General features: G+C 33.0%; 1 protein-coding gene and 1 long non-coding RNA gene across 2 annotated transcripts in view; one reads left to right on the forward strand and one right to left on the reverse strand.

Moving 5' to 3' along the window:
- LOC127700936 (dentin sialophosphoprotein-like) overlaps nucleotides 1-25579 on the reverse strand; it is a 59935-nt gene that overhangs the window by 11213 nt on the left and 23143 nt on the right. The window contains exons 11-16 of the mRNA XM_052204670.1: nucleotides 16575-16735; nucleotides 15809-15980; nucleotides 14551-14933; nucleotides 14141-14219; nucleotides 11914-12069; nucleotides 10775-10843 (exon numbers count right to left, since the gene is read on the reverse strand). Of these exons, the coding sequence (XP_052060630.1) occupies nucleotides 10775-10843; nucleotides 11914-12069; nucleotides 14141-14219; nucleotides 14551-14933; nucleotides 15809-15980; nucleotides 16575-16735 (1020 nt within the window). The remainder of the gene's footprint in view (nucleotides 1-10774; nucleotides 10844-11913; nucleotides 12070-14140; nucleotides 14220-14550; nucleotides 14934-15808; nucleotides 15981-16574; nucleotides 16736-25579) is intronic.
- On the forward strand, nucleotides 17026-21984 carry LOC127700962 (uncharacterized). Its single transcript, XR_007981783.1, has 2 exons — nucleotides 17026-17072; nucleotides 20310-21984. It is a non-coding gene; the product is annotated as an uncharacterized LOC127700962 (long non-coding RNA).

Raw genomic sequence — 25579 nt, forward strand, 5'->3', positions numbered from 1 at the left:
GTGTACTATTATTGATACAAATAATATCAAAACTATAGAAACTTCTACCAGCTCTAACTCAAAATATTGACAATTCTGTGTTAAGGGGGGCTAAAATTCAGTTTGACAGCTTCAGACATTCTAATTTTTGACCTTTTTTAACTGGACCAAATCACTACTTAACATAAAGATTCAGCACCCAAATTTTTTTAACATGTAATTTCATCCCCTTACTTAATATTTCATGCATAAAATATCAAGAAATGAATTGGGAAAGTGTATCGAAAAAAAATGCAAGTTATACACTGTTCACACTAGGGACTATATTCGGATAACTGTGTCCTTGGACCTATTGTATTATGAATAGGATATACACAATGTATGGGTGCATTGAACACACGCAAGATTGTTTTAGTCATAAATATTCCAGCACTATTCTGAAGTTATATGTCATCATCGTTTATATGTTATAAATACCTCTTAGGTTTGAAACAATGTTGTGCAATAGGAGAGACCTTGAACAACACAAAACTAAGGTCTTTCGATCAAATTGATAAAAACACATCCCAAAGTGTTGTGTGATTATATTAGATGAATATATACGGAGTCTTTATAGTCAAAATGCTAACTACTATAGGATGGAATAACTAACTACCTACTATTCTATTTGCTGTGACCGGCAAATTAAGTCACAATTAAAGGTGTCTGTATTTCAAGAATTTTTTCAGTGATCAGGGGCGCGTTCAATATCATAGCTGTTACGTAGGGCTACATAGCTTTTAACTACTGAACGACTCGAAAAAAAAATGGTATTGGCCATCTTTAGAAGTAATATCACCGACTAAGTTAGATATCGTAAGGTTATACTAATTGATTAATTGTTACTTTAAGGACCTCTCCCATGCTGAAGTATGTGTTGTGGGGTTCCTAATTTTCAATCTAAACTTGCCTCTGTACCAAAACCAAACTCTTATCTCACAATAAACCGTGACAAACCTAAAACGCATTGCATCTAATCAGTCACGGATGACTAATGACGCTAGACGTTGGAAGTAATTGCTGTACACATTGTCATTCCGAGACTGCCAATCTCACGTCACCGTGCAATTCGTGTATTAAGAGAGACCTGCCTTTTTAAAAACTCTCCATGCAAAGAAATTGATCATGCAAAAACCAAACTTCATAATGCCATTGTATCCTGCAGTGGTAAAGGAGCTACGATGTCTGAAAATAAACAGTACTATAATCTGGAACTATCCTAACGTTAGATATAAAAGTCCCAGCTGTAATATATATGAATCATGTTTTTTCAAACCAAAAAGGCTGCTTTTGATCTTACTTTTGAAACGTTTAAGGTGGCTGGGGTGTCTTCCTCCATCTTGGATTTTGAAGTAGCAGATAACAATTGGTCTAGATCTTTTATGAAATGTGCAAATTTTGAAAGTAGTATGTAATTCATGCGTTAGACTTTTCATGTTAATATAGAAAATTATGTGTGTTATCATATTTACAGCTGAATTTTCTAAAAAAACACAATATTTTTGTTTGATTCATTTTTTTTCAACTTTGCCACATAAGGGGAGATAACTCAGATTAAGTAGTTTTTATAATAGAAAGTGATGTGAATTTACCTATTTTAATATGTAGCAAGAAAACAAGTCCTGTGACCCCATTTTTCCTTTATCTTATCTGAAAGCATATTATAAGAGCTATCTTCTCACATTTTATCTTAAAATTCTATGGTGTAGTTTTCTTTTTATCACACAAAATTGGATTTTCCATGCATAATCTATACAAAATCTGACAATTTTGCACAACCTGTAGCGTGAAAAAAAGTCCTGTGACCCATTCTTTTTATTATATTTTGGAAAAAAGCATGATAAAAACTACATTTTGAAAAATCATTTAAAAATTCTATGGATTTTAATTAAGACTCCCCATACACCTTAAATTGTTTTGTTTTAAGCCTGAGACTACTATAACACAGTGTTATAGTAGTCTCAGTTTAAGCGTACCTGAACAATGTTCTTCTAAAAACACGTATGTGCAACTAAGACTACTATAGCACTGTATGTCTTATAGTCAGGGTGCAATCAATACCATTCGGTTATTTATCTACCAATGTGTCGGTACCATTGCTGTTAGATTATTATTCCAAGATTACCCATAATGACTAGTACTTTTGTACTGGCATAATTTCAAAGAAATTTATAAAGTTGATAGAAAAATTATACTTAAATCAAAGCTAAAGATCTCTTAGGCAAAGCTGGTCCCTTTTGGTACTAATGCTCCCAAAGGTTTACATTTATGGATTTGGCTTCTGAAAGCTTTGAGTGTTTCTGACAATACTTGTTCCAGAAATGACAGTCTTATGCATTGCTATCGGTATTACATTTAGATGAGTAAGTAAAGAGTTAATTTTTTGAAAAATCTGAAGTTGACGGACAAAAATGGAAATTGGGGGAAAATAATTGTTATCATTGGTCTACTCAGTACAGGTGTAAAGCCAGCCAGTTTACGCAGGGTTAACTTCCCTGTCTAACGTAATATTTTTTCCATTCACATATATCCAATCCTGTATCCATTCCTTGCATTGGTATATTTTGAATTCTTATCAATCGGACTAATTAGTTTTAGTTGCTTTAGACACATATGCAATTGCAATCTATTTCATAACTCTCATATTTTCTTGGTACTTCTCAAATTTTCGACGAAATCAAGAATGTTTCTGGTAGCTATTTAATTTACAAGTGGGATAATTCAATAGAGTTTCCTGCACACCATTAGGTCTTGTATACATTCTGGACAAACATATAGAGACTTATGGCGTGTTTGAAAATTTCAAAACTTGCAATCCCCCACCCCAGATGGACATCCATTAACAATGTAGCATTATAATTTCCCAGGAAATAAAAAAAATATTACTTGATTAATTTTGTGCGTCTAAAGCGCCCTTCTCGGTATTCTGTCATGAGGAACGCCCAAACCCATAAATTCGAAAGCCAATGATGTGTATGTATCTGTGAAGCGCTATAATATGACCAAAAGGGTAAAAAAAGTACAGCCAAATCCATCTAAGGTAGACTTTGCCTTAGGGAGTTGGAACCGTAATTTCTTAATAATTTCTAAATTTTTCAACAAAAAAAAAACACCCCAAAAACTATCTACGGTACAAAATTCTGAAAAGTACTAACAGGCTCCTTATCATAGCGCCCACCCGATGAAAAATCGCAAGTTTGCCAATAAAAACTTTTATTTACACATACTATAGTCACTCTTTGTGTTGCTTGTCATTTTTGAAATTTACATAGTTAACCTAGCTCATATAGTTTTTAAGATAACAGCCAAAACTGCAAAAAAAAAAAAAGAACAGTTAAAAAAGACATTTCATGGACAATAACTCCAAGAAGGGTTGTAAATTTTTCAGAGCAGATAGATCTTGTCATACTTGTCATACTGGTCGTTTTTGCAGTTTACACACTTTTATCATAGCTCCTGTAACAGCAAAAAAAAATATGCAAAAATGTATATTTCAGGGGAAATAACTCCAAAACAAGACGACAGGTTTTTAAAAAATTTTCAGGGTTAAAAGACCTTGTAGTGTTGATAATTTTTTTGCTATTTAGTTTAACCTAGCTCCTTTATTTTTCCCGATAACAGCCAAAAAACTACAAAAAATGGATATTTCAGGGCAATAAGTCCATAACAAATGGACAGATTTTTCTCCAATTTTCAGGGTATATACAACGTGTAGTGCTGATTCAATTTATAATTTCAACCTAGCTTCTAAAGTTTTCGTGTTAACATCAAATAACTGCTAAAAATTGAAAAAATTGAAACAGGTGGGCAGTCTAAATTTTCAGGGTAGAGAGAAGTTAATGTAGTGACCATTTTGACTGCCAGTTTTTCTCTCTTTGCTATTGTTTTAGGAATAGTAGCCAAAACTGTAGTTTTGACTCCTATTTTCTATTCTTAGACATTGAGGCCCCGTTGTTTAATCAACTTAGACGAAAATTACAACCTTTAAAGTTGACATCCTATAGCCTATGAAGCAGAAAAACTTCGGTTTAAATCCATTGAGCAGTATAAGAGAAGATTTTTAAAGAAAAGTTCATGGACGATGGACGTCAGATGAAGGACGGAATGTGATGACAAAACTCACCCCAAATTTATTAGCTATATTCATTTTTATTTTTTGGTCTTTTGAGTCTGATTTCATTACCCCTGGTGACAAGATTTTTATGCAATAAGCCTCTAATAAAGAACTCGCAAGGTGCAGATTTCCCTGATGTATGTTCTTGTAGTATATTCACGGAGTGTCTTCAAACATCCTTTCTGGTGAACTTTGAATAAAATGACCAGATACTCATTAAAAACTCAGTGTGAAAATCATCAAATCAGAATAAAATAAGTTTGATCTACTTTCCAAAGGTGCAATTCATTAATCTTCCGGGGGCCATGATTCCTAAATGCATGTATTAGACACACAACATGGTACTATCCAGTGACATTCTGTAATCTTTTTCCCTACTGTCCAATGTACAATGCTGATAATGAATTCAATAAGAAATGGTCCACTTGTTGATTGATAAAAATTCCAATAGAAAATTGCATTTTTTAATGATGTTTGGTGTAGATTTTTGTTAATTTTCCGTATGTTGCTGGCAGATAGAATCATTTAAATGTTAAATGTTACATGTAGCATCATGATTCAACATTGTTTGAACTTTTGTCATCATACATTCAGGTAGGTTGGAACAAACTCAACATTTTAAATTGTGTGAATTTCCATTTATCATTCAAGTAATTTTTCATGTACAAAGGGGCATAATTCAGACCAATCAGGATAGAAAAAATTGAAACACTAAAGATTAGTTTTATATTTAAGATTTCCATAAAGGAAGAATATAATAAAGTGTGAACAAACATTTTAATGCAGATAGCTATTCCTTTTATAATAATCGAAAATTTAGATGAAATGTCTACTTTGTTCTCATTTCTTATTTGTTGTAACAACATACAGTTTGATTTATTCCTCAAGTCAATTCCAGTTACTCCCCCTTGCTTTTGTCTTATATTCACTATTTGGAGTGAGTACTATGGGTGGCTTGACAGTAAATGCTTTTTTGTTTCTTAAAATTAAATGTTGAAACGTCCTTTCGAATTTTGGGGCACTAGTGTATGTACATTTTTTAACCATATAACCATTAAACACAAGTGCAACATTGAAATATCTGGTTGACGGTCTTCAATATACATGATTTGCTACATTCATCGAGAAAAATTAACAATAGTCAATGAAACATGCAAATGAGGTTAAGGTTTATATGTGACCTTTGTTAGAAAGACACATACACCTTACAATTGTTCAAGAGACAAAATAAAGATGATTTTAAATTTTGTCTTCACAGTTGAAATAAAACTCTGGTGAGGAACCTTCTCTTGATCACTGAACCATGAAAATGAGGTAAATTTCAGTTGATCCTGTTAGAGACATGTACACCTTACAATAACTCTATTGAACAACTACAGTTGATCTAAAGCTGACCTATTTGCAAAAACTCAACATGTATCAATGCAACATGACAAGAGGACAATTCATGCAGACATGTCAGACAACCATGCTACATTTCAATGATTCTAGCCCAAAATTCATAAATCTTATTTTGGAATGTTGAGAAACTGACCTAAGAGCAAAACTTCAAAATTTACCACAGAATCAAATATATATATTGATAGTATTTGTCAAATTCAAAATAATTACAGCAAAATGCAAAATTAAGCAAGGTATACTACCCTCCTTTAAGAGTAGACTAGTCCGACAGATAACCGATCTATCTGTCTGTAGGACTAGACTACTCCGAAAGGAGGGTAGTATACCTTACCTAATAATGACTTCATGGTTCAGCTAGCAAGCAAGCTAACCAGACATATTACCTTTACCTACACACTCAATGCATTTTGCTGTAACTAACATTGTAATCTAAGACAAAACCCAACAATAACTAGTAGAAACTACTTTTGTGTACTCTAACCATACCACATGTACATGCCACTGTCTCAAGAAAGGAACCTGGTAATTTTCTGTCTTTTGTATCATTTGAATGAATTTTTACCTTTGAGCAGTTCGAGGGATATTAGTGTTGATAGATCTTGAAATTCTCAGTTAAATTTCCTTGCAACTTTTTATGTTGAAAATAAGATGTTATTTGACTATTCGGGTTATACGTATTATATTTCCTCTGCACTTGTATAATTATTACTTCATCACGATGACAAGAATAACAGAAGGGAGTAACGTTAATTGATAAGACACAACAACAATTCGCTGAAGGCATGTTTACAAAATGTCAAAACGAGCCAAAGACCAAAAAAATTGACAAGGACAGTTCAATCGGCAATCCTCCGGTGACTCCGCTACTCTCCGCCGAGTTGTGACGAATGAAGGACAGTTAAGCCCCTTTTCTGGAGACAAATACTATGCTATTCATAAAAAGGCTTTTGGGTTTTTCAATCGAAATAATAGCAAGCTTACTTAAAAGATTATAATTAGAGAAGAATTCTCGCCTGTACTAGCCAATTTTCACAAATTTAAAGTTGTTTATAAATAATTATATCATGAATGATGGTTAATTACGTTTTTTGGGTAATCAGTCATACCGCATGTTGCTATTATTACCATAGGAAAACACCCGAGACGTCCCAAAAATATATAGGTGCTCCTATCATTGGAGTAAACACTACACAGTTGTGTACTCACATAGGCGGCACGAAATACGATCGGAAATCCATTTGACGATATCTCAACGTTTCAAAACGAAGTGAAAAATATCATGCGCCACGTGGGCACTTACATTTGTCACTCTATGCGCCATTTCTGGTCGATAAGCGCAATTGGCGCAAGGTGCATGTCCTTCCCGATCACTGCCTGTTTATCCGTATTTTACCTATACATTTTTGTAAATGGACTTAGTTTTTCTGCCAGTTAGCATTACATTCACTCTGTGGTTAAAGTTTTAATAACTTTCTAAAACTATCTTGGATTTGTACCAAACTTGGACAGAAGCTTGTTTATGATCAAAAGCTAGTATCTAGAAGGAAATTTTGTAAAAATTTATTTCCTGTTTTTCCATATATTACTTACAAGAGTGCACACGCTGAAATGTCTCGCCTTCTTTACAAATCATTGATATTATGTTGATAGTCCTAAATATAAATCTTTACTACAACTATCACATAAACTTAACATGATCCAAGAAAATGAGGTCAAGGTCATTTAAACCAAACAAGAAATACATGTACACCTTACAATCATTCAATACACTAAATATAGTTGACTTATTGTTTATAGTTTCTAAGATACAGACTTAACCAAGAAAACTAAACATTGACCAAGGAACCATGAAAATGAGGTCAAGGTCAGATGAACCATGCCAGGCAGACATATACAGCTTGTAATCCTTCCATACAACAAATATAGTTGACCTATTGCTTATAGTATTAGAAAAACAGACCAAAACACAATAAGTTAACACTGAGCAATGAACCGTGAAAATGGTCAAGGTCAAATAAACCCTGCAAGACTGACATGTACAATCATAAAATATTTCCATACACCAAATATAGTTGACCTATTGCATATAGTATTAGAAAAAAGACCAAAACTCAAAAACTTAACTTTGACCACTGAACCATGAAAATGAGGTCAAGGTCAGAAGACACCTGCCAGCTAGACATATACACCTTACAATCATTCCATACACCAAATATTGTAGACCTATTGCATACAGTATAAGAAAAACAGACCAAAACACAAAAACTTAACCATAACCACCGAACCATGAAAATGAGGTCAAGGTCAGATGACACCTGGCAGTTGGACATGTACACCTTAGTCCTTCCATATGCTGGACCTATTCTTCTAGTATCTGAGATATGGACGACCACCAAAACTTAACCTTGTTCACTGATCCATGAAACGAGGTCGAGGTCAAGTGAAAACTGTCCGACAGGCATAAGGACCTTGCAAGGTACGCACATACCAAATATAGTTATCCTATTACTCATAATAAGAGAGAAATTAACATTACAAAAAATCTTAACTTTTTTTCAAGTAAGTCACTGAACCATGAAAATGAGGTCAAGGACAATGGACATGTGACAGATGGAAACTTCGTAACATCTATATACAAAGTATTAAGCATCCAGCTCTTCCACCTTCTAAAATATAAAGCTTTTAAGAAGTAAGCTAACGCTGCCGCCAAAGTAGCCGCCAGATCACTATCCCTATGTGGAGCTTTCTGCGACAAAAGTCGCAGGCTCGGCAATAAATGGACTTAGTTTTTCTTCCAGTTAACATTATATACAGTCTGCAGTTAAAGTTTTCAAAACATTTATTAGATTCATAAACCATCCTGGATTTTTACCAAACTTGGACAGAAGCTTCTTAAATATTTATTTCATTAACTATAAATCTATTACCAGTATGTGCATTCCCCTATCACACTGAAAACATAGACAACAGCACAAGTAGGCGAGACAATGGGTTCTGCAGAACCCTCATGAATTTTTATTTAAAGTTTCTGTCTATCTATTATCATGATTATAGTTTTCAAAATTATAGGCAAAAATAAAAAAATATGGGTAAAATTCAACATTTAAGGGCAATATAAGAAGTCGACCGATAGATTGGATGTAAATGGACAGTAGTTAGATCTCAACATTCAGAATATTTTTGTCTTTTACCCCCTTTGTCCTATTTTTAGTCATGTCAGCCATGTTGGTTGGCAGGTGGGGGTCATCAAACACATTTCAAACTAAATACCCTAATGAAGATTGTGACCAAATTTGGTTAAATTTGGCACAATAGTTTCAGAGGAGAAGATTTTTGTAAAAGTTAATGGACAATGACAAACAACAGAAGCCAAATGATAGCAAAATCTCACACTGATGCTTTGGGCAAGATGAGAATAAAATGAAGCACTACAAAATAGTTAGTATAAATATAATTTATTCATAATAAAACAAACAAGCAATTTGTATCAAGATTCATTTTCATTCTCACAACAATATTTAAACAAACACCTCGATGATAAATCATATGGTCCAATAAAACCACATAGCAGTTAGTATTATGTATCATACACAAAAAATGACCATGGATTCCTTATGTTAGCATTAAAATCAAATCACGTCACTAACATAGGGTAGGTCAAATTTTGCCATTTTGGTAAGTAATGTAAATGGGATAAAATGTGAAAAATGAGAAATAGCACTGTGAGGTCAAACAAAGTTTAAATCCTTTTCAAACAAAAACATAGATCATAAATCATTTATCGTCTCTGGAATGCCAAGAAAATGACTCATTCTCATTTTCACTTATCATATGTTCGTAATATATTCACTATATCCAGATTATTACATAATCTTCGTTGTTAAGTACACATACTTTTGGGACATTTGAATAAACTTGCATGATCTTGCAGTGTCCCCCATAATCTCCATTACACCATAAAACTTCAATATAACATAAAAATATATTTCTTTCGAACTATTGTCCCATTTTTTTTTAATGAAGTACATTCACGCATATATTGAATTTTTATCGCAATTTCATCCAGTTCAATCACTACCATGATCCAAGGTCTAACTATGTTATGTTTGGAAAATACAAAAAAAAAAATCAAATGACCTATTTTACGACCTTATAATGTAATATGAAAATGTTGTTGGCAGTTTTCTGACAAATTGTTCACTAATTAAACATCCATTCACAGCATTCAACACCATGTATCACTACTGTCAACAAAATTTCCACACAAATTTGATAAAAAAAAAATCGTCTAAATTTCTCAGTGTTATAATTCATCATGGGCATCTTCTGTCGATTCTTCTTTTTTCTGAAAAATGAGAGAAAACATGACTTAAACTGCCATTATTTCTCCCATCATACCCCTGATTTGCCTGTGTGTTTATTTCGCCAGCAACACGCTTTTTGTGTTAGTATTGACAATTCATTCAAGATATTCCTCCCGAACACAGGTCCATGCATAACATGTTCTCAAAGAAACTGTAAATCTCAATGAAATAATTTTCTTGAAAATTTTTTTTTTGCTTTAAAAAATAGCAAAATCTACATTTTTAATTGAGTATTCAGAATTCTGTGAGCACATAATTGTGTGCATGCCTCAATATGATGATCAAAAACTAAAAAATATCTAAACATGATCATGATTGTTAAAAACTCTCCAAGACAATTCTGATGTAACACACAGGCAAAGCAAAAAGGTATGACGGGAAAATAAAAAGATCACACTGCAGACACATGCTCTAAACATATTATTCTATTCCATAACATTGTGCATATATAGAACTAAAATATGTGTTGTTTCTATGTGTTTAAATATTGATGTTGATAATATAGCATTATTCATATTTTTAACCGATATAAACCCTTCTATTTGCTGAAACTTGTGATAATATTTCTATTGTCTTTCTGTTCTTTTTGAAAATGTACATTTTGTTCTTTTGAAATCTCAATAATTTGGTTTTTATGTGTATAAAATTATCCATAATGCAAAAAATAACATATTTTCATTGTGTTGTGTTTGATCTTTGTGATTTTTTTTTCACCTCAACATTTTACAAACGCCTGCTTACAAATAACTGCACTATTTTGATTTTAAATGGCTTTAAAAGATTCTTAGATTCCCAAAATATTACTTCAAGGAACAAAACAATTTTATCACTTAAAATTGGAAGAATATTACGGTGATCATGCAAGATGATTTCTTACCTCATCATCTGCATCTGTTATTTCTTCCACATCATCAGCTGGAGCTTCCTCTTCTGGTTCTTCTTCAATCTGTAATTTACAATTAACATATAAATCCTTGTACAAATCTACAAACTAGTTGCTGATGCTGACACAAGTCTTAAAAAGGTGCAAGAAAACAGGATAAATTTCTGTGAAAATCATCTATACCATGTATACACTACTGGATGTATACTTTTTTGCTACAGTGGATTCATTATTTGTTGGATACCAATTTTCGTGCATTTCGTGGTCAGAGGGGAACCACAAATTTAAATGTTCAACAAATTACTAATTTTCTGAAGGAGTGTATGCAGATCTTTGCAAAACCACGAAATTAAATATCCATGAAAATGCAAGTTTTCTTCAATCCACGAAAATTGATACCTTGAAAATAAATGAATCCACAGTATTTTTAAATTCTTAACAAAAAGAATATTAATTGTTAAATAATTTGGTTGAAAGGTAGAAAAAGTTATTTGCATGGCAAATTTCATTAAAGTCTCTTCATTCTTATCTAAACCAGTCTTCTAGAAAGTTTGAAATTTGTGCCAGACATTGGGTTAGTCCAATGAAAAATTTTGCCTGGCAAATATAAAGATCACATAGAAACTTTGTTTTTATTACTATGTTCTGGTCTTTGGCTGAAACAGCTTGATATGGAACAATCTTGAACTTAGTCAAACCTTCAATTAAGGTCACATCTATTATAAAATGAACCCCCACTTTAGTAATATAAATGCATTTTTAATCTCAATTCAAAGGTCATCTCTCTAATAAGGTCAGTTTCCGCTGGTCCAGAGAATGACAATTTGTATACAGGTTTGATTTGATTTTTGATTTTTGGTGTTTTAACGCCACTTTTAAGCACAGCTTTTGGGCTATTTCCTGGCGGCCAGTTTTTATTGGTGGAGGAAGCCAGAGTGCCCGGAGAAAACCATGACCTTCAATAGGAAAACTGACAATCCTAGTCAATTAAGATTGGAGTCGAGTGCACCCGCACAAGCGGGATTCGAACTCACAACCTCAGTGGTGACTGGCTAGTGATTACAGTAGTAACTACTTAGACCACTCGGCCACCAAGGCCCCCTATACAGGTTTGAATGTACTAGAAAACATACCTTTGCATCTAATGGTACATCCAATGAAAGTCTTAGCATTCTTTCTACTCTCTCAGCAAATCCTTGTGTATCTTGTAATGAATATCCCGATCGTAATGTTGCTGTTTCAAACATAACAACAGCTAAGTCTTTAGCAGTTTGGTCATTAGCATCAGCCTACAATGTTTAAATGTTTTCATGTTAAAACTGTTGAAAGAAATATCTCATTTAGAAAACCAGACACATATAAACAAAGTAAAAATAGTTTGGAATCTAGCATTTTAAAGACTATTTTTAAGACTATCAATTATATAGAATGGGATATAAAGTTGACATAAACAGGGAAACTTAAAATAATGTACAAGAAAAATTGAAAAACAAGAAAAAAATGCATCATACTCAGCAGTTATTCATCTTAAAAGTCACCTTAAAAATATGTCTTTTTCATGTTTAATTTTTCTTAATTTCCTTGTTAAGTAATTTGATTCATCTTTTTCTTTTCTTTGTTTTAGCTGTTATATTTTTACTTATAGATATATCCTCAGATAAACGATTTTAGTTCCTACACATAAATACATATGACATGTCCCATGACAACTATAGATCAAGATGAAGTATGGTGTGGTAAAACTAATAAAATGCTCCGCTGGGCGCAGCTTGATACGAACGCAGAGGTCTAACCCTGAACAGTTGGGGCAAGTATGGACACAACATTCAAGCTTGATACAGCACTGAATTTGGATTGTGATTAAATATTTGACACAGCATAGGTTTCTGACACAGAATGAATGTGGTCTAAGAACTTAAAAAAATTTAATTTACCTATTCAAACCATATCATTATTATTTGCTTTTATATATAAATCAGAAATAACCAATTTAAAATGGAAAATTTTAAAGAAAAAAAAAGGAAACCCCCCCCCCCCCCCCAATTTTTTGAACCCCCTTATGATTCATCACCCCCAAACTCAATCCCAGCCTTCCCTTTGTGGTATGGTACCTTGCAGTACAATTTCAGAGAGATCCATACACTTGAACACAAGTTATTGTCTGGAAACTAGAAAAATGCTTATTTTGGCCCCTTTTTACTAAACATTTTGGGCAATTACCCCAAAACTCAATTCCAGCTTTCCCTTTCTGATATGGAACCTTGTAGTACCATTTCATAAAGATCCATCGACTTACACACAAATTATTGTCATGAAACTAGAAAAATGCTTGTTTTTTGCCCCTTTTTTGGCCCCTAATTCCTAAAATTTTGAGGCAATTACCCCCAAAATCAATCCAAGCATTTCCTTTGTGATATGAAACCTTGCAGTACAATTTCAGAGAGATCCATACACTTGAACACAAGTTATTGTCTTGAAACTAGAAAAATGCTTATTTTTGGCCCCTTATTCCTAAACCTTTTGGGCAATTACCCCCAAACTCAATTCCAGCTTTCCCTTTGTGATATGGAACCTTGTAGTACAATTTCAGAAAGATCCATAGACTTGCACACAAGTTATTGTCATGAAACTAGAAAAATGCTTGTTTTTTGCCCCTTTTTTGGCCCCTAATTCCTAAAATTTTGAGGCAATTGGCCCCAAAATCAATCCAAGCATTCCCTTTGTGATATGAAACCTTGTGGTACAATGTCAGAGAGATCCATACACTAACACACAAGTTATGTCTGGAAGTTACAAAAATGCTTATTTTTGGCCCCTAATTCCTTAACTGTTGGTACCATAACCCCCAAAATCAATCCCAACCTTTCTTTTGTGGTATTAAACCTTAGGGTAAAATTTCATAGAGATCCATTCACTTAAACTAAAGTTAGAGTGCGAAAACCAATGTGTCTTCGGACGACAACGACGACGACGCCAACGTCATACCAATATACGACCGCAAATTTTTTTTGCGGTCGTATAAAAATCAAACCTATCCAATATACCTTTTATACTTGCAGTGAGGGGACAGTTTTTTTTGCTCTGTGTTAAAGGCCTCACTGTGACTTTGAGATTAAGAACAACAATAAAAGCGCTGTTCCTTTGGTTGTTGTGTTTTTTTTTTGCTGTGCATGAGTCATGAATGGATACCCCATATCCTTTGTTTTTCTATTATATTACTTGTTCTTTTTAGTGAATCAGTGAATGAAATTAAGAACTGTCATTGTTTTCTATACACAATCTTTCTCCTTCTATTTAAAGCAAGCATTCACTAAAATCGACCAAGTTAAAATTCATAACAAAGAAACTATTTGCACTTACATCAACTTTAGTTTTTAATTCTTTAATAAGTGGATGTCTTGTGTTAATTTCTAACGTCTTTTTCTGACTGGAGTAAAAACTGCAATAAACAAAGTAATAAATATATATAGTGATACATGAGGAAATGGAGTAAAAGTTTAAGAATCTGATTATACACATCAACTGCATTTTTATCAAAAAACTGTTCTCACTAGTTTTTTTTTGGCAGTGTTCAATTTTCTTTGTTTTAAACACATCAATAATGAGCATACAATACATAATTTTCATAAATGTATATAGAAACAAAATTTCAATTTGAAAACAGTTTACATCCCTAATTTGCACATATTTTTTGCAATAAAGAGTCACAGAAAGCATGTAAATAAGTATCAATGTTTAAAAACAAATCTCGATTCTAATAAAAATCTAACCTTTGGGAAGCATCTTGTGCTTTGGCATAAGCTTGAGCCTTCATTATTCTCTCCATATTTCCAGACCAACCGTAACTACTGGCAACCAGAGCACATGGTGATGATGTCAGACGATCAGATACGGCAGCTTTTTCAATCTTATCTTTGAGTGCATCCTCTTTCAACCATTTCATCAATGGCTCGTATTCCTTTTCTAATGCCTCCTTTCTTTCTTTAGCTTTATCGGAGTCATCTATTTTTAATCCTTCCTTGGCAACGTTTTGGAATTTTTTGCCATCAAATTCCGGTAAGGCCTGAACGCAGTATTCATCAACAGGTTCTGTCAGGTACAGAACTTCGTATCCTTTTTTCAACAATCTTTCTACAAATGGAGATTTCTCTACCTAAAAAGACAAGACCAATAACCTTAGTTCTTTATTGTAATTTATCCAAAAGGGTTCAACAAAACTGACCTAGAGCACATACATACTATTAATTCAATTCAGTCTTTGTTATGGACCCCAACATCCCAAAGGGTTACATTTCTCTACCTAAAAAGATAAAACCAATAACCTTAGTTCTTTATCGTAATTTTTTCCAAAAGGGTTCAACAAAACTGACCTAGAGTGCATACATACTATTCATTCAATTCAGTCTTTGCTATGAACCCCAATATCCCAAAGGGTTACTGAGGTATAGAAATATGATAACCTGGCTTCATGTATGGTAGTAAAACCAATGCAGAAAAGGTGTTCATTGGGCTTTGCAGGATGCATAAATAGGCAGCCACATCCCGTTGGAAGTGAGATGTTAAATTTAAAACCTCATGTTGAGAAAGTGCCTTGCTCTCTGCATGTTAAAGACCCTATGACAACTCTGAGAAGTTCTGGTAGGGGTCATTCATGAAATATTTGCCATCAGACGTTATAAAGCAAACAATGATCAATAAATCATTGTTACCAATTCCATAGATTGTAAAAGTTCCTGTTTCCTATCAAGATGATGAATTCATTTTCAAACAATTCAACTACAATTTTCATTGTTTACTGAACCTGTCAAGCTTTTTTTGTTACAATTGATTTACATGCAACACAAATTAACATAATAAGCATTGTGTACAAGTTTCATAACATTTGGTTAAGGCAAACTAAAGTTAGAAAATGGAAACCAATTTCGGGACGTACAGACGGACAAGGGTAAAACTTAATGCCCCCTCCGCTATGGCGGGGGCATAAAAATGTTCAATATATCATATACTGCTTCATTCATAATGCTTTACCTCTTCACGGCTTGTTCCAGCAACAAAGAAAATAGCTTCTTGTTTTTCTTTCATTCTTTCGACATATTCCCCTAAACTGGTCTGTTCTGTATCAGAGTTGGAGGAGAAAAATTTCAAAAGTTTGGCCAGACGAGTCCTATTGGAGTTATCTTCAATAACACCCAATTTAATGCTAAAAATTAAATAGATTAAAATTTAATAGTTCTATATGACAAATGTATATAAACGATTTTAATAAAATTCCTATACCTATCAAATATACCAATTAAGAATTAATTTGAAATTACAAAACAATGTAGGCAATATTTACAAGAACGATATCAAAATACTTTAGATTCTTTTTCGGAATAGGTGTAACATGTTCATTTTTATAATCTCACTATTTTTGTCATTTAAAAATTAGTGTTCTTTTTCAACATGAAAACACTTCATTTTTATTCCAGCATGATCAGAAAAGCTAACACAAATTTTAAATAAATTTGTTTTGCCATAAAATTAAATTTGGTGTCAATAAACCTTGCAATTTTACACATTCAGTTTGTTCATAGAAGGTGTCCTTATATCACAAAGGAACTACCATGTAATTTAAATGCAAATCAACTCTTATATGAATGGCTTAAAATGGTGACATAAAATTGTAATTTGACTGGTACAGGTATTTTTGAAAATATTCATAATACTTGTTAGATTTACACATAAACCTCACTGGACGACAATCTCAACTTAAAAGTTATCATTAATATCTGAATTTGAAAACTACACTTACTTTGTACTGAATTCTTTCCAGAATTTATCATAATCTTCTTTTTCAATCTTTTTGATCATATCCAAAGTTTTTCTGACCAGTTTTTTCTTGATAACTTTCAATAATTTATGTTGTTGTAAAGTTTCTCTTGATACATTCAATGGCAAGTCATCAGAGTCAACCTGTAAAACAAACAGAATTCTTATTTGAAAATAATGTCTTCAAATTTGTTGGAAGGCAAATATAAATGGAGAAGTGACTTGTTCCCTGTGCATTTCAAAAGATTTGAGTAGTCAGAATATGATGCAGAAGCTGCTGTCCCTGACCTTAATTCACCCGCTGGGTTCTTGTAAGGTTTCTGTTTGTGGTTTGTAGACTTTTTGTCTGTTTATCATTTTTCTTTTGCCTTGGTTTGTTTGGTTCCTTATCATTGTTTCTGTTTGTAATTTTTACTAATTATTTTTAAGGTAATATTCAATAAAATGCTTCGCTGGGGCGCAGCTTGATACGACCGCAGAGGTCGAACCCTGAACAGTTGGGGCAAGTATGGAAACAACATTCAAGCTTGATACAGCTCTGAATTTGGATTGTTATTAAATATTTGACACAGCATAGGTTTCTGACACAGAAAGAATGTGGTCTAAGAACTTGAATTTTTTTAATTTACCTATTATGGTCCAATGTCCAAAATCAAAATACATGGTTAGATTCAGCATATCAAAGAACCCCATATATTCAATTTTTGTTAAAATCAAACAAAGTTTAATTTTGGACCCCAACTTGGACAAACTTGAAAACTGGGCCCATAATCAAAAATCTAAACACATGTTTAGATTCAGCATATCAAAGAACCCCAAGAATTCAATTTTTGCTAAAATCAAACTAAGTTTAATTTTGGACCCTTTGGACCTTAATGTAGACCAATTTAAAAAACGGGACTTAAAATTAAAAATCTAAATACACGGTTAGATTTGGAATATCAAAGAACCCCAATAATTCAATTTTTGATGAAATCAAACAAAGTTTAATTTTGGACCCTTTTGACCTCAATATAAACCAATTTGATAGCGGGGCCCACAAATAAAAATTCTAAATTCATGGTTAGATTCAGCATATCAAAGAACCTCATATATTCAATTTTTGTTGAAATCAAACAAAGTTTAATTTTGGACCCCAATTTGGACCAACTTGAAAACTGGGCCCATAATCAAAAATCTAAATACATGTTTAGATTCAGCATATCAAAGAACCCCATATATTCAATTTTTGTTGAAATCAAACAAAGTTTAAATACTGGACCCTATCTTGGACCAACTTGAAAACTGGGCCCATAATCAAAAATCTAAACACATGTTTAGATTCAGCAAATCAAAGAACCCCAAGAATTTAATTTTTGTTAAATTCAAACTAAGTTTAATTTTGGACCCTTTGGACCTCAATGTAGACCAATTTAAAAAACAGGACCCAAAATTAAAAACCTAAATACACGGTTAGATTTGGAATATCAAAGAACCCCAATAATTCAATTTTAGATGAAATCAAACAAAGTTTAATTTTGGACCCTTTTGACCTCAATATGAACCAATTAGATAACGGGGTCCACAAATAAAAAATATAAATACATGGTTAGATTCAGCATATCAAAGAACCCCATATATTCAATTTTTGTTGAAATCAAACAAAGTTTAATTTTGGACCCCAATTTGGACCAACTTTAAAACTGGGCCAAAAATCAAAAATCTAAATACATGTTTTGATTCAGCATATCAAAGAACCTCATATATTCAATTTTTGCTAAAATCAAACAAAGTTTAATTTTGGACCCTTTGGACATTAATGTAGACCAATTTGAAAACTGGACCCAAAATTAAAAATCTAAATACACTGTTAGTTTCGGCATAACAAATAAATAAATGTGATCAAAGATTTTACAAATCTAATGCGCCATACTGTGCAATTAAAGATTACTTCTTGAAATTTTTCAATATTTGAAATTTGAAAAAAAAATAATATTTGAAGAATAATTCTTTTTAATTTCTGAAATCTGAAATGAGAAAAAATTGGCCCCCCACAATTTCTTTTTATCCCCCCCCCCCTTTTTCCCCCAAAAAAATTCTTTCCCTCAAGATATGGTCATAATCTCAATTCTAATTTCCAATGGAGTTGGCAACCATAATTACCCATTTAAATTTACCATAGTGCTAACTTAATCTATTTTATAATAGAATTAATAAAAATATAGTGTCAAATCTTTCATATGGATTTTTTTGTAAAAAAAAAAGATGAAAACATTTGCAGATATTTTTACTGGTCTTCCTTTATAAATATGCATTTCTTTAAACATAATTTAAAAGCAGTGTAAGGGAAGTAACCAAAACGTTGTATTTGGATTACCTCCCTTACACTGTTTTAGATTATCTTTATTGTTCATTAACCATTACTTTATACATAATTTAAAAGCAGTGTAAGGGAGATAATTTCAATGATGTATTTGATTTATCTCCCTTACACTGCTTTAAATTATGTTTTGTACTAAAGTATTTGTCCATTAACCAGGACAACCTTGTTTTTCCCCCTTTTTTGCCCCTAATTCCTAAACGGTTTGAGCCATAACCCCTCAAAGCAAATCCTAACCATCCCTTTGTGGTATGGAAACTTGTAGTATAATTTCAGAGAGATCCATACACCGTTCCACATTTATTGTCTGGAAACTAGAAAATGCTCATTTTTGGCCCCTTTTTGGCCCCTAATTCCTTAACTGTTGGTACCATAATCCCCAAAATCAATCCCAACCTTCCTTTTGTGATATTTAACCTTATGGTCAAATTTCAAAAAGATCCATTCATTTAAACTAAAGTTAGAGTGCGAAAACCAATATGTATTCGGACGACGACGCCGGACGACGACGACGCCAACGTCATACCAATATACGACCACAAATTTTTTTTGCGGTCGTATAAAAACTCTTAAAAGTTCATAAAAAATTATCATTCAACAGCAATTCATAATAAACAAGAGTGCACACGCTGAAATGTCTCGCCTTCTTTACTAATCATTGATATTATGTTGATAGTCCTAAATATAAAGCTTTATTACAACTGTCACATAAACTTAACATTAACCAAGTAAACTAAACATTGACTAATGCACCATGAAAATGAGGTCAAGATCAGATGAACCATGCTAGGCAGGCATGTACAGCTAACAATTCTTCCATACAACAAATATAGTTGACCTATTGCTTATAGTTTAAGAAAAACAGACCAAAACACATAAACTTAACACTGAGCAATGAACCTTGAAAATGAGGTCAAGGTCAAATAAAACCTGCGTGACTGACATATAGATTATAAAATATTTCCATACACCAAATATAGTTGAACTATTGCATATAGTATTAGAAAAAAAGACAAAAACTCAAAAACTTAACTTTGACCACTGAACCATGAAAATGAGGTCAAGGTCAGATGACACCTGCCAGCTAGACATGTACACCTTACAATCATTCCATACACCAAATATTGTAGACCTATTGCATACAGTATAAGAAAAACAGACTAAAACACAAAAACTTAACTATAACCACTGAACCATGAAAATGAGGTCAAGGTCAGATGACACCTGCCAGTTGGACATGTACACCTTACAGTCCTTCCATACACCAAATATAGTAGACCTATTGCATACAGTATAAGAAAAACAGACCAAAACACAATAAAATGCTTCGCTGGGGCGCAGCTTGATACGACTGCAGAGGTCGAACCCTGAACAGTTGGGGCAAGTATGGACACAACATTCAAGCTTGATACAGCTCTGAATTTGGATTGTTATTAAATATTTGACACAGCATAGGTTTCTGACACAGAAAGAATGTGGTCTAAGAACTTGAATTTTTTTTAATTTACCTATTATGGTCCAATGTCCAAAATCAAAATACATGGTTAGATTCAGCATATCAAAGAACCCCATATATTCAATTTTTGTTAAAATCAAACAAAGTTTAATTTTGGACCCCAACTTGGACAAACTTGAAAACTGGGCCCATAATCAAAAATCTAAACACATGTTTAGATTCAGCATATCAAAGAACCCTAAGAATTAAATTTTTGCTAAAATCAAACTAAGTTTAATTTTGGACCCTTTGGACCTTAATGTAGACCAATTTAAAAAACGGGACTTAAAATTAAAAATCTAAATACACGGTTAGATTTGGAATATCAAAGAACCCCAATAATTCAATTTTTAATGAAATCAAACAAAGTTTAATTTTGGACCCTTTTGACCTCAATATGAACCAATTTGATAGCGGGGCCCACAAATAAAAAATCTAAATACATGGTTAGATTCAGCATATCAAAGAACCCCATATATTCAATTTTTGTTGAAATCAAAAAAAGTTTAATTTTGGACCCCAACTTGGACCAACTTGAAAACTGGGCCCATAATCAAAAATCTAAACACATGTTTAGATTCAGCATATCAAAGAACCCCAAGAATTCAATTTTTGTTAAAATCAAACTAAGTTTACTTTTGGACCCTTTGGACCTCAATGAAGACCAATTTAAAAAAGGGGACCCAAATTAAAAATCTAAAAACACGGTTAGATTTGGCATAGTAAAGAACCCCAATAATTCAATTTCTGATGAAATCAAACAAAGTTTAATTTTGGACCCTTTTGACCTCAATATGAACCAATTTGATAGCGGGGCCTACAAATAAAAAATCTAAATACATGGTTAGATTCAGCATATCAATGAACCTCATATATTCAATTTTTGTTGAAATCAAACAAAGTTTAATTTTGGACCCCAATTTGGACCAACTTGAAAACTGGGCCCATAATAAAAAATCTAAATACATGTTTAGATTCAGCATATCAAAGAACCCCATATATTCAATTTTTGTTGAAATCAAACAAAGTTTAAATACTGGACCCTATCTTAGACCAACTTGAAAACTGGGCCCATAATCAAAAATCTAAACACATGTTTAGATTCAGCATATCAAAGAACCCCAAGAATTCAATTTTTGCTAAAATCAAACTAAGTTTAATTTTGGACCCTTTGGACCTCAATGTAGACCAATTTAAAAAACAGGACCCAAAATTAATAAAATGCTCCGCTGGGGCGCAGCTTGATACGACCGCAGAGGTCAAACCCTGAACAGTTGGGGCAAGTATGGACACAACATTCAAGCTTGATACAGCACTGAATTTGGATTGTAATTAAATATTTGACACAGCATAGGTTACTCACACAGAATGAAAGTGGTCTAAGAACTTAAAATTTTTTAATTTACCTATTCAAACCATATCGTTATTATTTGCTTTTATATATACATCAGAAATAACCAATTTAAAATGGAAAATTTTAAAGAAAAAAACATACATGTGATGGACTGTGAAACTCAGATCAGGAGATTGGAAAATTTTGGTCAGGAGATTAGGACTCAGATCAGGAGGTTTTTAATCGACATAAAGTTTGTCGTAAATGTAACCGTGTGCTGTAAAAATTGTCTTTTAAAGTGTGTTTTCTTCAACTTTCAATCCGAATGTATTATGTTTTATGTTTATAGTACCCTTGTACTTATAAAGTTTCTTTATCTTAATATTCTACATGTTCAATCTAAGATTCTTTTTTTTTAGTATGTTCTTTAAATTTTTCAATTCATATCTTTTATATCATTATTCTATAGGACAAACATTGCAATCAGATCATTTGTTTACCTATCTGCATTTGCAGTTAGATTTTATTTGAATAATCAGAAACTCATTTAAATTTAGAATATGGGTCATAGTTATTATATGAATTCAATTTAAGCCTTGAAAGAAAGTATAGAACCCTCAAATAATTTTCAAATTATTATTTTTTGATTTGTCCTAAGACATTTAAAATCATTTAATTACCATCCTTTTATGATTATTTGTTCAATTTATATTTTATTTATATTCTTTTAAAAATTTACATTATTTAAAGGAAAGTAACTTAAAACAGGATAAATCAGGGGAAGTAACCCAATAAATACACAAAGTTTTTATTACACAACGGCAGTTAGCCTGAGGTAAAAATCGTTGATTACCAGTATGTTTGACACCCAAGCTGACAAGTGAAGCCATATAATTATGCATGTTAATTGATTTACAGGTAAAATATAACTTCAGGTGATGTCAGTTACACCAGATGTCTGAGATGATATGTTGGGCAGATTTCATACACAGGATTTTTTTCTCTTCAACGCGAGGTCGGGAGGAGACCCCTGAAAACGGGATTATTGTACTCCCGTCGGGAGGTTTACATGTATGAAAAAAAGAAAAAAAAATCCCCCAAATTTTTTTGAACCCCCTTATGATTCATCACCCGATTGGCCCAAACTCAATCCCAGCTTTCCCTTTGTGGTATGGTACCTTGCAGTACAATTTCAGAGAGATCCATACACTTGAACACAAGTTATTGTCTTGAAACTAGAAAAATGCTTGTTTTTTGGCCCCTTTTTGGCCCCAAATTCCTAAACGTTTAGGGCAATTACCCCCAAACTCAAACCCAGCTTTCCCTTTGTGATATGGAACCTTGCAGTACAATTTCATAAAGATCCATACACTTACACACAAGTTATTGTCCTGAAACTAGAAAAATGCTTGTTTTTTGCCCTTTTAAGGCCCCTAATTACTAAAATTTTGAGGGAATTACCCCCAAAATCAATCCCAGCCTTCCCTTTGAGGTATGGTACCTTGCAGTACAATTTCAGAGAGATCCATACATTTGAACACAAGTTATTGTCTGGAAACTAGAAAAATGCTTATTTTTGGCCCCTTTTTGGCCCCTTATTCCTAAACTTTTTGGGCAATTACCCCCAAACTCAATTCCAGCTTTCCCTTTGTGATATGGAACCTTGTAGTACAATTTCATAAAGATCCATACACTTACACACAAGTTATTGTCATGAAACTAGAAAAATGCTTGTTTTTCGCCCCTTTTTGGCCCCTAATTCCTAAAATATGGAGGCAATTACCCCCAAAATCAATCCCAGCATTCCCTTTGTGATATGGAACCTTGTGATACAATGTCAGAGAGATCCATACACTTACACACAAGTTATTGTCATGAAACTAGAAAAATGCTTGTTTTTTGCCCCTTTTTGGCCCCTTATTCCTAAAATTTGGAGGCAATTACCCCCAAAATCAATCCCAGCATTCCCTTTGTGATATGGAACCTTGTGGTACAATGTCAGAGAGATCCATACACTTACACACAAGTTATGTCTGGAAGTTACAAAAATGCTTATTTTTGGCCCCTTTTTGGCCCCTAATTCCTTAACTGTGGGTACCATAACCCCCAAAATCAATCCCCACCTTCCTTTTGTGGTATTGAACCTTATGGTAAAATTTCATTGAGATTCATTCACTTAAACTAAAGTTAGAGTGCGAAAACTAATGTGTATTCGGACGACGACGACGCCAACGTCATACCAATATACGACCACAAAAATTTTTTTGCGGTCGTATAAAAATCTAAATACACGGTTAGATTTGGAATATCAAAGAACCCCAATAATTCAATTTCAGATGAAATCAAACAAAGTTTAATTTTGGACCCTTTTGACTTCAATATGAACCAATTTGATAACAGGGTCCACAAATAAAAAATCTAAATACATGGTTAGATTCAGCATATCAAAGAACCCCATATATTCAATTTTTGTTGAAATCAAACAAAGTTTAATTTTGGACCCCAATTTGGACCAACTTGAAAACTGGGCCAAAAATCAAAAATCTAAATACATGTTTAGATTCAGCATATCAAAGAACCTCATATATTCAATTTTTGCTAAAATCAAACAAAGTTTAATTTTGGACCCTTTGGACCTTCATATGGATTTTTTTGTAAAAAAAAAAGATGCAACATTTGCAGATATTTTTACTGGTCTTCCTTTATAAATATGCATTTCTTTAAACATAATTTAAAAGCAGTGTAAGGGAAGTAACCAAAACGTTGTATTTGGATTACCTCCCTTACACTGTTTTAAATTATCTTTATTGTTCATTAACCATTACTTTATACATAATTTAAAAGCAGTGTAAGGGAGATAATTTTAATGATGTATTTGATTTATCTCCCTTACACTGCTTTAAATTATGTTTTGTACTAAAGTATTTGTCCATTAACCAGGACAACCTTGTTTTTCCCCCTTTTTTGCCCCTAATTCCTAAACGGTTTGAGCCATAACCCCCCAAAGCAAATCCTAACCATCCCTTTGTGGTATGGAAACTTGTAGTATAATTTCAGAGAGATCCATACACCGTTCCACAGTTATTGTCTGGAAACTAGAAAATGCTTATTTTTGGCTCCTAATTCCTTAACTGTTGGTACCATAACCCCCAAAATCAATCCCAACCTTCCTTTTGTGGTATTTAACCTTATGGTCAAATTTCAAAAAGATCCATTCACTTAAACTAAAGTTAGAGTGCGAAAACCAATGTGTCTTCGGACGACGACGACGCCAACGTCATACCAATATACGACCACAAATTTTTTTTGCGGTCGTATAAAAACTTAACTATAACCACTGAACCATGAAAATGAGGTCAAGGTCAGATGACACCTGTGAGTTGGACATGTACACCTTACAGTCCTTCCATACACCAAATATAGTAGACCTATTGCATACAGTATAAGAAAAACAGACCAAAACACAAAATCTTAACTATAACCACTGAACCATGAAAATGAGGTCAAGGTCAGATGACACCTGCCAGTTGGACATGTACACCTTACAGTCCTTCCATACACTGAATATACTAGACCTATTGCTTATAGTATCTGAGATATGGACTTGACCACCAAAACTTAACCTTGATCACTGATCCATGAAATGAGGTCGAGGTCAAGTGAAAACTGTCTGATGGGCATGAGGACCTTGCAAGGTATGCACATACCAAATATAGTTATCCTATTACTTACAATAAGAGAGAATTTAACATTTCAAAAAATCTTAACTTTTTTTCTCAAGTAGTCACTGAACCATGAAAA

The sequence above is a fragment of the Mytilus californianus genome, unplaced genomic scaffold, assembly GCF_021869535.1.
Source record: "Mytilus californianus isolate M0D057914Y unplaced genomic scaffold, xbMytCali1.0.p SCAF_1, whole genome shotgun sequence".
Taxonomy (NCBI): domain Eukaryota; kingdom Metazoa; phylum Mollusca; class Bivalvia; order Mytilida; family Mytilidae; genus Mytilus; species Mytilus californianus.